Genomic DNA, 10,937 nt, shown 5'->3' with positions numbered 1-10,937 from the left:
TAACCTACACCACAGCTCATGGCAACGCCAGATCTTTAACCTACTAAGCGATGCCGGGGACTGAACCCGCAACCTCATGGTTCCTAGTCAGATTCATTTCCACTGCGCCACGATGGGAACTCCATTCCTGATGTCTTTATCCCAGTAGTTCTTGGCCTAGTTGCCATTGAACTTGGGTAGTAGCAGCAGGAGTATGTCTGGGTTATTCCCAAATAGTGGCTCGTATGGAAATAGTATAGTTAGCAGTAGGGATAGTCACTGGATATCTGAAGAGACACTTTATGGGGAGACGCAGCTGAGGAAGGCTAGAAGTCGTGGCAGAAGTGGTAGGGCTGATTACCATAGCCCTGGGGGTCAAGAGTGGGAAACATTATGAAACTGAATAGGGCTGGCGGCTCTCTAGTGCGAGCATAGCACTAGAAAATGAACAGAGCATGTGAGTGGACACCACATATTCCCAGGCCTCAAAGCTACCCTTCAGGGGATGCCCAGAGCATCAATGCTCAGAGAACAAGACCTAGGCAAGCCCAACAAAGACTGCATCCCGATAGCTGTACTTAGCATGAATATGGGTTCCACAGGCTGATGCAGGACCCATAAAGCCAAGCACAGCCCTTCCAGAAGGGAGCAGAACGAGTGTGGATTCTACAGGAGTGCAGTAGGAATGAATGGGGCAGGAAGGAGATGTCCACCCACAGGGGAGTGCTAGTCAGGCTTAAAGAGAAGCAGGGAAGGAAGCCCCCTGTGCCACTGGTGTTGCTGGAGCTGTGGTGCAGGTTGCAATTGTGGTATGGGTTTGATCCCTCACCTGGGAACTGCCACATGCCACAAGTGTGGTCGGAGGAGAAAAAGAGAGAGAGGTAGGTAAGTGTGATATGCAGGTAGTGTTGTGGAGAACACCACACATGGCCAGAGTTTCTGGCCACAGAAGCTGCACAGAACTACTTGACAGAGGCGAGATAGGGAGAATATATCCAATTTCTTGGACTGGAATCCAGAAGATGGTAATTATAAGCAGTAGAGAATCTGCCATACCCAGGCAAGCGGTGGTCTACAGAACAAGGCATGTGGACTAGAGGCAGTGGTGGCTTTGGTGACTTTGAATGTTATGGAGGATCATCCCACATCCAAGTAGTGCCCTGACATTGACATTGAAAGAAAGGAAGAGACAGATTTTTTTTCTTATGTGAAAGCAATATATGATCACTGTAAGCAAAAATCTGAGACACTCTGAAAATATAAAAAAATAAAAATATAATAAATACTCCAGAAAACTTGTCTTAAATTAAAAGAAATTATTTTTGGCATTTTGATGTTTATTCTTCCAGATTCTTACATGTGTTTGTGTACATGCCTCTGTATGGACATATGATGAATATGTGTATCTGTTTTATATTTGAAATCCCATTGGGTGCATAGATAGATGGATAATAAAGAGATAAATCAGACAGACACATTTTATATTTTTTTTCTGGAGATGCAGCCATTATCCTAGATTTTAAAACGGATACCAAGTCTATGAGAGTTGAGGTTAAATTTTCATAATTTTGATTCTAGAGGGCTAGGGACTGTAAAACACACATGCATCACCACCACCACTTTCCTAAGTTTCTCAGTAAGTACTCAATGCCAGACACAGAAACAAAACTCTGTCTTGTCATTTACTTCATGAATACTTAATGGATCGCTCAGAAGGGCCTGGCGTTAAGAACCAGGAGGAGAGGGAGACGCTAGGTCTTGTAGAAGATTTGGCTGGAGTTAAGGTAAGTTCAAAGGCCTTCCTCATACATCCTTTCCATGGGCATCCATTTACTGCCCCCGTTTCCTTTGTTGGGATATTCTTGTCTCTTGTCCTACTGTCTCAGCTCCTTGGACCTTTGCTGGGTCCTAAAGATGATGGAATAGTATGAAATCTCACTAAGTCACTTGCTAACTTTTTCTTTAAGATATTACCTAGAAATGTTTCATAAACACGCCTTGTATTCTCCACTGTGACTACAAACACCCCAGTCCAGATGCTCCCCGCTTGCCTGGACGATTGTCAAAATCTCCACACGGGTCTCTTTTCTTGAACATCTTTTGCTCCAGTCCTGAATCCCACACAGCTTGTAGGAGTTTCTCAAAACACAACTCTGATTAACATCCCTGCCTAAAAGCCACCAAAAATCTTTTATTACTTCCTATGAAAAGTTTAAACATTTCAGAACGACAGTAGGCACCTCCTTTCCCCACAGGTATTGTCCCCATCTTACTTTTCCAATGTAAGATCTCTAATTTTTCCACATACCACATTACTCAGCTACTTTACCTGGTGTCTTATGGAGTTTATATACTTTTAAAGCCTGTGGTTTGCTCTGTGTGCTTTGTCTGAATTTTTTTTTTTTGTTTTGCCATTTTTCTTTAGTAACTTTATAAATGAAGTTCTTTATGCTTTATCAGGATAAAAGAAGTATTCTCTCTCCCCTCTCTTTTTTTATGGCCACACCCATGGCATGTGGAAGTTCCCGGGGTGGGACTCAAACCCAGTGACCTGAACCACTGCAGTTGGGATTCTTACCCACCCTGCCACAGTGGGAACTCCAAGAAGTCTCCTCTTTTCAGTGTTCCCAGATTTGTTGGCACATATTTTAGAACTGGACCATTTCCAGTTCAGAGAAGTTTGGACGAGACCTCTGAGTTGTATCTAAAAGGTTAAAGGGAGGTATCTTACATCACTCAATTAAGTTGAGATAAGATTCTCTTGGAGGCAGTGAACATACATGTGGAAGGTCATTCCCTTCCATTACGTCTGACCTTGAGATGGGAAGATCTATATTTGGGCAAGGGTTTTGTTGTACTTTCAATCGTCTTCCCCTGGCACCTTGTAGCTTTTTATCTTCGATTTGATCCAAAGGGAGTGAAGCAGTTGCAGAAGCAGATGGCAATCTGCCTACTCCATTGCTAAGAAAGCCAACAAGAATGTAGGGCTTTGAACTCAAAGAAAGTTGAAGAACAAAGGTAGAGAATCTGGAAGAGATCAGAAATGGGACATAGAAGAGGATGCCTTTGTCAGGGTCAGACATTGCATGGAATCTGCCAAGTAAGGGGGTCTCTTGGAGAAAAGGACATTCCTGAGAAGGGGTTACAGGTAGAGTCACTACTGAGGCAGGTGGCACCTTATCACTTCATCAACACATTTATTTATTCACTTGTTCAATAAAAATCTAAGGGAAAATTAAACACCTTTTTTATATTCTATTTTATCCTAAATTTTTCTCTTTCTTAATTTCTACTTTACATAGAAAAATCCTACACATTTTTCAAGATGAAATAAAAAGGATTATCTCTTTTGTAGAGGTTTGTCCAGTCTTCCCAGAAAAGTTCTGGCAAGAATCAATTTACAGTCCATAGTAATCTCTTGCATATAAATTTATTATGGATGTATAAGTCTACATTATGGTTGTGTATTTATATGCCTTTATCTTGTGAGTTTCTAGAAAGAAAGGACCATGTTTAATATTTTCTCAGTCTTTAATCCTCAGCACTGCTTCCAGTTCTAGGTAAATGGTGAAAACATCCATTTGTAATGTCAATAAGCCTGATGGGTTTCCCACTGTATTAGCATAGACTAGGAATTTTCAGTGCTTGCTGAGGGGACCAGGTTCCTGCAAGGCTACAGCATGTACCTTTATGGTTCCCAGACCTCTACTATTTCATAAATACATCAGCCTTGATCTCTCCATCTCAGCACCCGGAGCATGGCCTCCCTGATGGGCTTGGATTTGACACTGTAGATGATGGGGTTGAGCACAGGGGGCACCACCAGGTGCACGTAGGCAACGAGGGCATGTACCACGTGGGGCAGGTGCCTCCCAAAACGGTGGATCATGGACATGGTGATACCTGGGATAAAGAAGGCAAAGACAGCCAGGATATGAGAGACACAGGTGTTGAGGGCCCGGATGCGCTCCCTGGGAGAGGCCAGCCCCATGACCGTGTGCAGGATGAGCGTGTAGGACAAGACAATGAGCAGGGAGTTGAGGCCCCCAAAGGACAGTACCACACAGAGCCCATAGCGTATATTGATGGTGATGTCAGCACAGGCTCTTCTCATCACATCAGGATGGTAACAGAATGAGTGGGACAGGAAGATGTTGCCACGGCAGAAGTTTAGACGCTTAATCAAAAATGGCACAGGGAAGAGGCATAAGGTAGCATGGGCGACAATGGCCAGCCCAATTCCGATGATGACATTGTTTGTGAGGATAGCTGCATAGCGCAGGGGGTTGGAGATGGCCACAACGCGGTCAAACGACATGGCCAGGAGCACCGAGGACTCCACCACAGAGAAGGAGTGGAGGAAGAACATCTGCACCAGGCAGGCATTGAAGCCGATGAGCCGGTGGTCGAACCAGAGCACAGCCAGGGTGGTGGGCATGGTGGACAAGGTGAGGCCCACATTGGTGAGGGCCAGCATGGACAGGAAGTAGTACATGGGCTGGTGCAGGCTGGGGGTCCTCCTGACGGCCAAGAGGATCAGGCCGTTTCCAGTGAGGGCCACGGTGTACATGGAGGAGAAGGGGATGGAGATCCAGCCATGGACGGCCTCCATCCCTGGGATGCCCATCAACAGGAAAGCAGGTGGCTGGAAGAAGGAGGTATTGGCTAAGGACTGGGAAGAGAGCATCCCTGGAAGGAAGAAAGATGTCAGCTCTTCAATCTGGGCAGACACTGAGAAGATCCAGCGTAACAGGAGAGGAACCCTAGTACTGAATCCCAATATTAAAAATCAAGTTCCAGGAGTTCCCGTCGTGGCGCAGTGGTTAACGAATCCGACTAGGAACCATGAGGTTGCGGGTTCGGTCCCTGCCCTTGCTCAGTGGGTTAACGATCTGGCGTTGCCGTGAGCTGTGGTGTAGGTTGCAGATGCGGCTCGGATCCTGCGTTGCTGTGGCTCTGGCATAGTCCAGTGGCTACAGCTCCGATTCGACCCCTAGCCTGGGAACCTCCATATGCCATGGGAGAGGCCCAAGAAATGGCAAAAAGACAAAAAAAAAAAAATCAATTCCATAACTGGTTGTACTATTTATCGATATGTTAAACACATAATGACGATAACAATTTAAATCTTTTCTGACTCCCTATTATGTTATATTCTGTGTACTATGCTAGTGCATTTGCCTGGATTTTCTCATTTCGTGATAAAAACCATAAATTTCTTTTTTAAGCTGCTGTCTCTCACCCACGAGATTGGGCCCTAAGAGTTACGTCACCGCTACATAATCTCATCTATCCTGCAAAAGTTCATCATCCTATAGCATTGAGCCTTGGCAGGAGCTGACAGGACGAAGTTCCCCTGCAAGAAGTAGTGACTGGCGCTCAGAGAAACGAGCTGTCATCCACTTGTTCCCTCAGTCGAGGGTGTGTGACGTCCCTGTGCCCGGGGACAAAAGGAGAATGCCTGTCAGGAAAGAGGTAAGAGTCATTGCATCAGATGTGCCGAGAGAGGCAAGGATGAGCGTCCATGCAGTCCCATAGAGAGAAGGTCTGAAAGAGTGAGAAGCTGCTCCCCCCCCCCATGGAACTCTCTTCCCATCTCCTGAACCCAGTCTTTCAAAGGCCACACACGTTTCTTGCTCTTGGCTTTTGTACGATACACTTTTGAGTATAAACACATTGCTTGATGTGCACTTAAGCAGTTTAGACTGAGTTTTCCCATTTCAGATCCACTGAGACTTTGGGCAAGGCCCTCTCTCCCCTAAATGAGGAAACTTGCTCAACTCTAGTGGCTGACCCCGGAATGAACGGCTCACGTGTTGGAGCCCTGGACACTGGATCCGGGTCTGTCTGATTCCAAATCCGATCCTCTTTGCTGTGACCTCTCCTTTCAATGAGACAAAGGACATGAAAAATTGTCTTACGTGCAAAGCCCCACAGAGAGGATTTTTGCTATTATTGTCTACTATGTTGCATTTCTCTAAATCCTTCACTCTATAGTATTCCCTTAATGGTTACAGTTATTCCGTGATGCAGATCCTGAAGGCATGACTATTCCCAGTGGAGGGTGGATGTAAGTGGGGTTCAAGGGGGGACTGGTTTATGTCACTCCACTGCTTAAAACCCTTCGGCCATTCCCCAGTGTGCACTGAGAGAAAGCCTGCATGAGATGATAACACGCCACCCTTATCACGTAAAAGGCTACTCTTGCTCAGTATTCTTTTTCTTCTTTTCCTGATTTTTAGGGCCACACTCACAGTATGTGGAAGTTCCCAGGCTAGGGGTTGAATCAGAGCCACAGCTGCCAGTCTACACTGCAACCGCAGCAACATGGGATCTGAGCCACATCTGCGACCTACACCTACACCACAGCTCCCGGCAATGCAGGATCCCTGACCCACTGAGTGAGGCGAGGGATCAAACCTGCAGCCTCACGGATGCTCCCCCGGTTCGTTTCTGTTGCGCCATAACAGGAACTCCTTGCTCAGTATTCTTGAACCACACTGACATTATTTCAGTTTATTAAAAAAGCCAAGTTGCTTCTTCACTTTGGGGCTTTCATGTTCATCCCAAATCCCTCTCTTTGCTCTTCACATGGCTGGCTCCTCATTCTTTAGATCTTAAATATCAATTTCTCAGAGACCATTTAGGATGTAGGCGCCTGGAGCCACATACCCCACCTGCTCTCCCTCCACCACACCTGCTTAGTTTCCTTTATACCACTCAACATGCTTTAAAATTTTATGATTGCTCCTTTCCTTGAAATCTTTTGTTCTCTCTCACTGGACTATAAGATCCATGAATCCAGCAGCCATATGGGTTTATTTGCTGACACACACAATTTGCTCTTGCATTGTGCAGTACCTGGAGCAGAATAGATTTCTAGCCAATATTTGCTTGTTTGAATAAATAAATGACAGAATTAATCACTAAGTCTGTAAACTCATGAAAGGAAAGGAAGTAAAATAAATTTTCTGCCCCCCCCATCCTCCAGATACTAGGATCAGTGGTTGATTTTAAAGAGGAGGGGGGCTGAGATCTTACACCAGGCAATAATGCATTATAGCATTGGAAACATGTTTGATTTATGGGTGACGGAGCATAGAAGAAATTTCCAATGAAATGTTTGGTTACACTTCTGAAACATGAATTCATAACAGGTCAACGATGAATCTCAAATATTTAGGTCTAGCCATACACTGCTTTGAGGAGAGCGATGGGAGGTTCTCTCATACATATGTGTACTTACAGCCTTACTATTGGAGGATCTGCATAGAATTAAAGCTAATGGATGTCTTTTCATCCACCTGCTGCCTTGCACCTGTGCTCTCCTTCTCACTGTTCAGTCTCTAATTCAGTTGCTCCTAATCTCATCATTTAGTTTCTCAGGGCCGCCACTTGGCTGGTATCATGTCTTTCAACATACACCACCACTTCTCTCGCCTTGCAGGTTTCTCAAACTGCTTCAATCAACTCAGTTTTCCTAAGGCACCACACTGAAATTGCTGTATCCTTGCCCCACGGCATTTCAATCATTTTCTAGGCCAGTGGATCCGTGCGTCCAGCTGAAGCTCTGTACTATCGCTTGAGTGTACCTCCCTTCAAAGCTCTAGAATCTCTGGGACGACTGCAAGGGCAGGGACCCTCAGTTCTCTCTCCAGGCTTTGTAATTGCTGGAGTAACACTAACACACAACATGAACCAGATATGAGGCATTTCAACTTATTTTGGTGTAGAGGATGAGAGAGGAGGTTTCTGGGTCCAGTTGTGCCACTACATTGTTGTATTATGAGGGTTAAATAAGGCACATATTAGAAATTAGTCAAGTTTTGATAAACTTGATAAAACTCCCTCAGCTCTGAAACAACATTGAGAGAGAGATGTAGCTTTCTCCACGGACATCAATGAAGGCACTGAGGCTTGGATAAATCATGTTTCTAGCAAGGAGACAGTATGGAATGCTCTAATCTTTGTTGTTTGGTATAAAATACCTTCTTCTCCCAAATAAGCTGCACTGGTGTTACGCATTGTACCTGCAAAAATTCCTCAGTTTCTTCTTATGGTTCTCAATTTCCTCCTCTGCAAAAATCAGAGACCTGGACAAGATTAGCCTCTCTTTCTAATGCTGGCATTCTACGATTACAAGACCCAGTGTTCCTGAAATAGAGTTATTTTTCACTTTCCCACCTCCTCACTTTATTCTGTTCCCTCACCCCAAATCTCCTTCCCCTAAGGTTTTCTTGTTATTAACCTTTTATTTTCTCTGCAGAACCTTCCCTAAGTCCAAATATATTTTCCTTCTGTCTGTCCATTCATGTCTCTTAGAAACCCCATTCAATCATTCAATCATTTATATAGTAATTTCTACTTTCTCTCTCCTCTCAACCAGCTTGAGCAAGAACAGCAATTCTAATGTATATTGATAAAGCTCCTCTCAGCACATGTACAGTATATCTTAGGAATTCAGTGGTTTTGATAAACGGTTGAGTGAACAAAAACTCTAGAGAAATCTGTGGACTATGCCTTTACGTTGTCAAGCACAAATATTTATATTTTTCTAGAATGGAAGCTCAGTAGAGAATTGGATACTCTTTTTTTTTTTTTTTTTTTTTTTTTTTTTTTTTTTTTACTATTTCTTGGGCCGCTCCCGCGGCATATGGAGGTTCCCAGGCTAGAGGTTGAACTGGAGCTGCAGGCACCGGCCTACACCAGAGCCGCAGCAACGCGGGATCTGAGCCGCGTCTGCAACCTACACCACAGCTCACGGCAACGCCGGATCGTTAACCCACTGAGCAAGGGCAGGGACCAAACCCGCAACCTCATGGCTCCTAGTCGGATTCGTTAACCACTGCGCCACGACGGGAACTCCAATTGGATACACTTAACCATTACCACACTGGATCACCAAGACCGGCACCATTCTGGGAATTCTGAGCCCTCCTCTGATCTAATCCAAAAGCCACAGTAAGAGATTCTGCTTGATCCCCGCCTTCCACAGAATATGAAGCTACCACTGGGGGTACTCAATGCTCCCATCTCCGTATTTCTCTGCCACCTCTGCCTTCTGTCATTTATTTTGCTTTGACTCCTATTTTGGACGAGGACACGCGGGGGTGACAGAGGTGCCCTCCAGGACTCTGGCCGTAGAGAAGGGTCTGAGTCTGAGCCGTGGCTACTCACCCCAGCAGCTTTCCCTGGCTGTATTGTACCAAACCAAACAGGATTTCCCTGGCTGTTTTGTTGTACCACATCCTTTAGAGGCCTAGGAAGACTCTGCGGCCAAGATATGACCCTTTTATGCTGCTGGGGGGAAGGCAGCCCATCTCCAGGGACACTGGGCTTTGGGTCACAGAGAAACTGCTCCCTGCTGAGCGTCACCCCTGGGGTGGGAACATGTAATGAGAGATGTGAGCCGTCAGAGCTCTCTGGAACATAGAGACTCTTTGGTTATCCATCCTAACCCTTTCTAAGACATGATCTCAGCATGTTTTCATGCTTTGGTGGCCTGTCAAACTGTTCACTTCATCTTTAAAAAGAGTACTTTTCTATTTGCTGGGAAGAGGCAGAGTTAGCCAACACAGGGTGAGACTACTCGGAACTAGTGACTAGATCAGTATCTATGTTTGGACATAGACACTGAGATCACGGACCGAGGGTTGGGAGACCAGGACGCGGTAAGTCCTCTGAATGCCCTGGTGAGACATACACACACATCACAGAGTGGGAGACAAAGTCCTCAAACATTTAAACAAATTTTTATTATAGTTGATTTACAAGGTTCTGCCAATTTCTGCTGTAAGCAAAGTGACCCAGTTTATATATATATATATATATATATTTTTTCTTTTTCTCTGGCATTACTCCTAAGATTCTGATATCTCCACTAGAGTCTTTGTTCCGAAAAACAGGTGCTGGGGTGTTCCTGGAACTAATAGGGATTAAACACCTGCTCATGGGACATCAAGTGAAGGGACTAGGTAACTAAAATTGCCTATTTTACATGGCTATTGTCAGGCCCACCCATGTCATAGGGAGGGTATAGACAGTAACTATCGATTATACTGGTACAGGTTTCGCAGGCACAAGTGGGTTACATGAACAGGTGACCTGGACCTCCTGTGACTTCTCTCTGTTACGTCAATGCCTCTTGCTCAGCTTGCATGTATGGTCTCTGGGAATCTCCCTCCCTCTAGCTGATGGAGGAGCAATAACCTGGGCCTGATCCATGGTTGGGCGGCTCTATGTGTTGGCTGAAGTAAAACAGGTAATGCTGCCTCACTTCAGCTTTATTCAGAGGCAGTCTCAAGGAAGCGAGGAGGCCTAGAAGAAGAAATACTGGAAGACTGAAAACCAAAGAGTCTGGGGGAGACATGTGAAAGGCTATATGGGGAGGTAATAAAATGTGAACATCAAGATGTCTCGAATTACTGCTCAGCAGAGAGTCTCAGTTTGAAAGGAAACACTGAGCAACCAGGTAAACTTGGTGACAGGATGACACAGCTAGTGCTCAGCAAGCTTCTCTTCTCACTCTTCCCAGGGCCTGCACAAGGAGCCCCCAGCTGAGTGGCCAGAGTGGCAGGGATGGGGTAAGCGAATGCCCCCTGGAATGGACACCCTTTCACCAGGGCATATCTGGTTCCTGCTGCTGAGAATGTCTGACTTGCCAATATTAGAGACCACACAAATAAGCTTGCTTATAAAGGAAACTTTGTAAGTTTGGCCTCTTCATTAAGGAAAAGGTCTGGGTTGCTTGCCTTTGTCCAGCAACCTGAAACTGATCATGAAAGGGTGGCATCTACCACGGATGATAAATGAGGGAAATTATGAATATTCATTTTATGTTGGGAGCGATCACAGAAATGACGCCTCTAGATTGCTCATCTCTAGTTTTAGTTATAAATCCTTTTTCCTTTTCTTTCTTTTTCTGAAATTACCACCATCATGAAGGATCAGTGACAGGT

The 10,937-nt window shown here is 45.1% G+C and overlaps 1 protein-coding gene across 1 annotated transcript; it reads right to left on the bottom strand.

The window, feature by feature from the left end:
- Positions 161-4,782, bottom strand: LOC100738133 (olfactory receptor 51I2-like). Its single transcript, XM_021062413.1, has one exon. The coding sequence runs from the start codon at positions 4,664-4,666 to the stop codon at positions 3,704-3,706; it is 963 nt and encodes a 320-aa protein (XP_020918072.1). The 5' UTR covers positions 4,667-4,782; the 3' UTR covers positions 161-3,703.

The sequence above is a fragment of the Sus scrofa genome, chromosome 9 (genome assembly GCF_000003025.6).
Source record: "Sus scrofa isolate TJ Tabasco breed Duroc chromosome 9, Sscrofa11.1, whole genome shotgun sequence".
In the NCBI taxonomy this organism is placed as follows: Eukaryota; Metazoa; Chordata; class Mammalia; order Artiodactyla; family Suidae; genus Sus; species Sus scrofa.
This window is presented reverse-complemented; position numbering and strand designations above follow the sequence as displayed.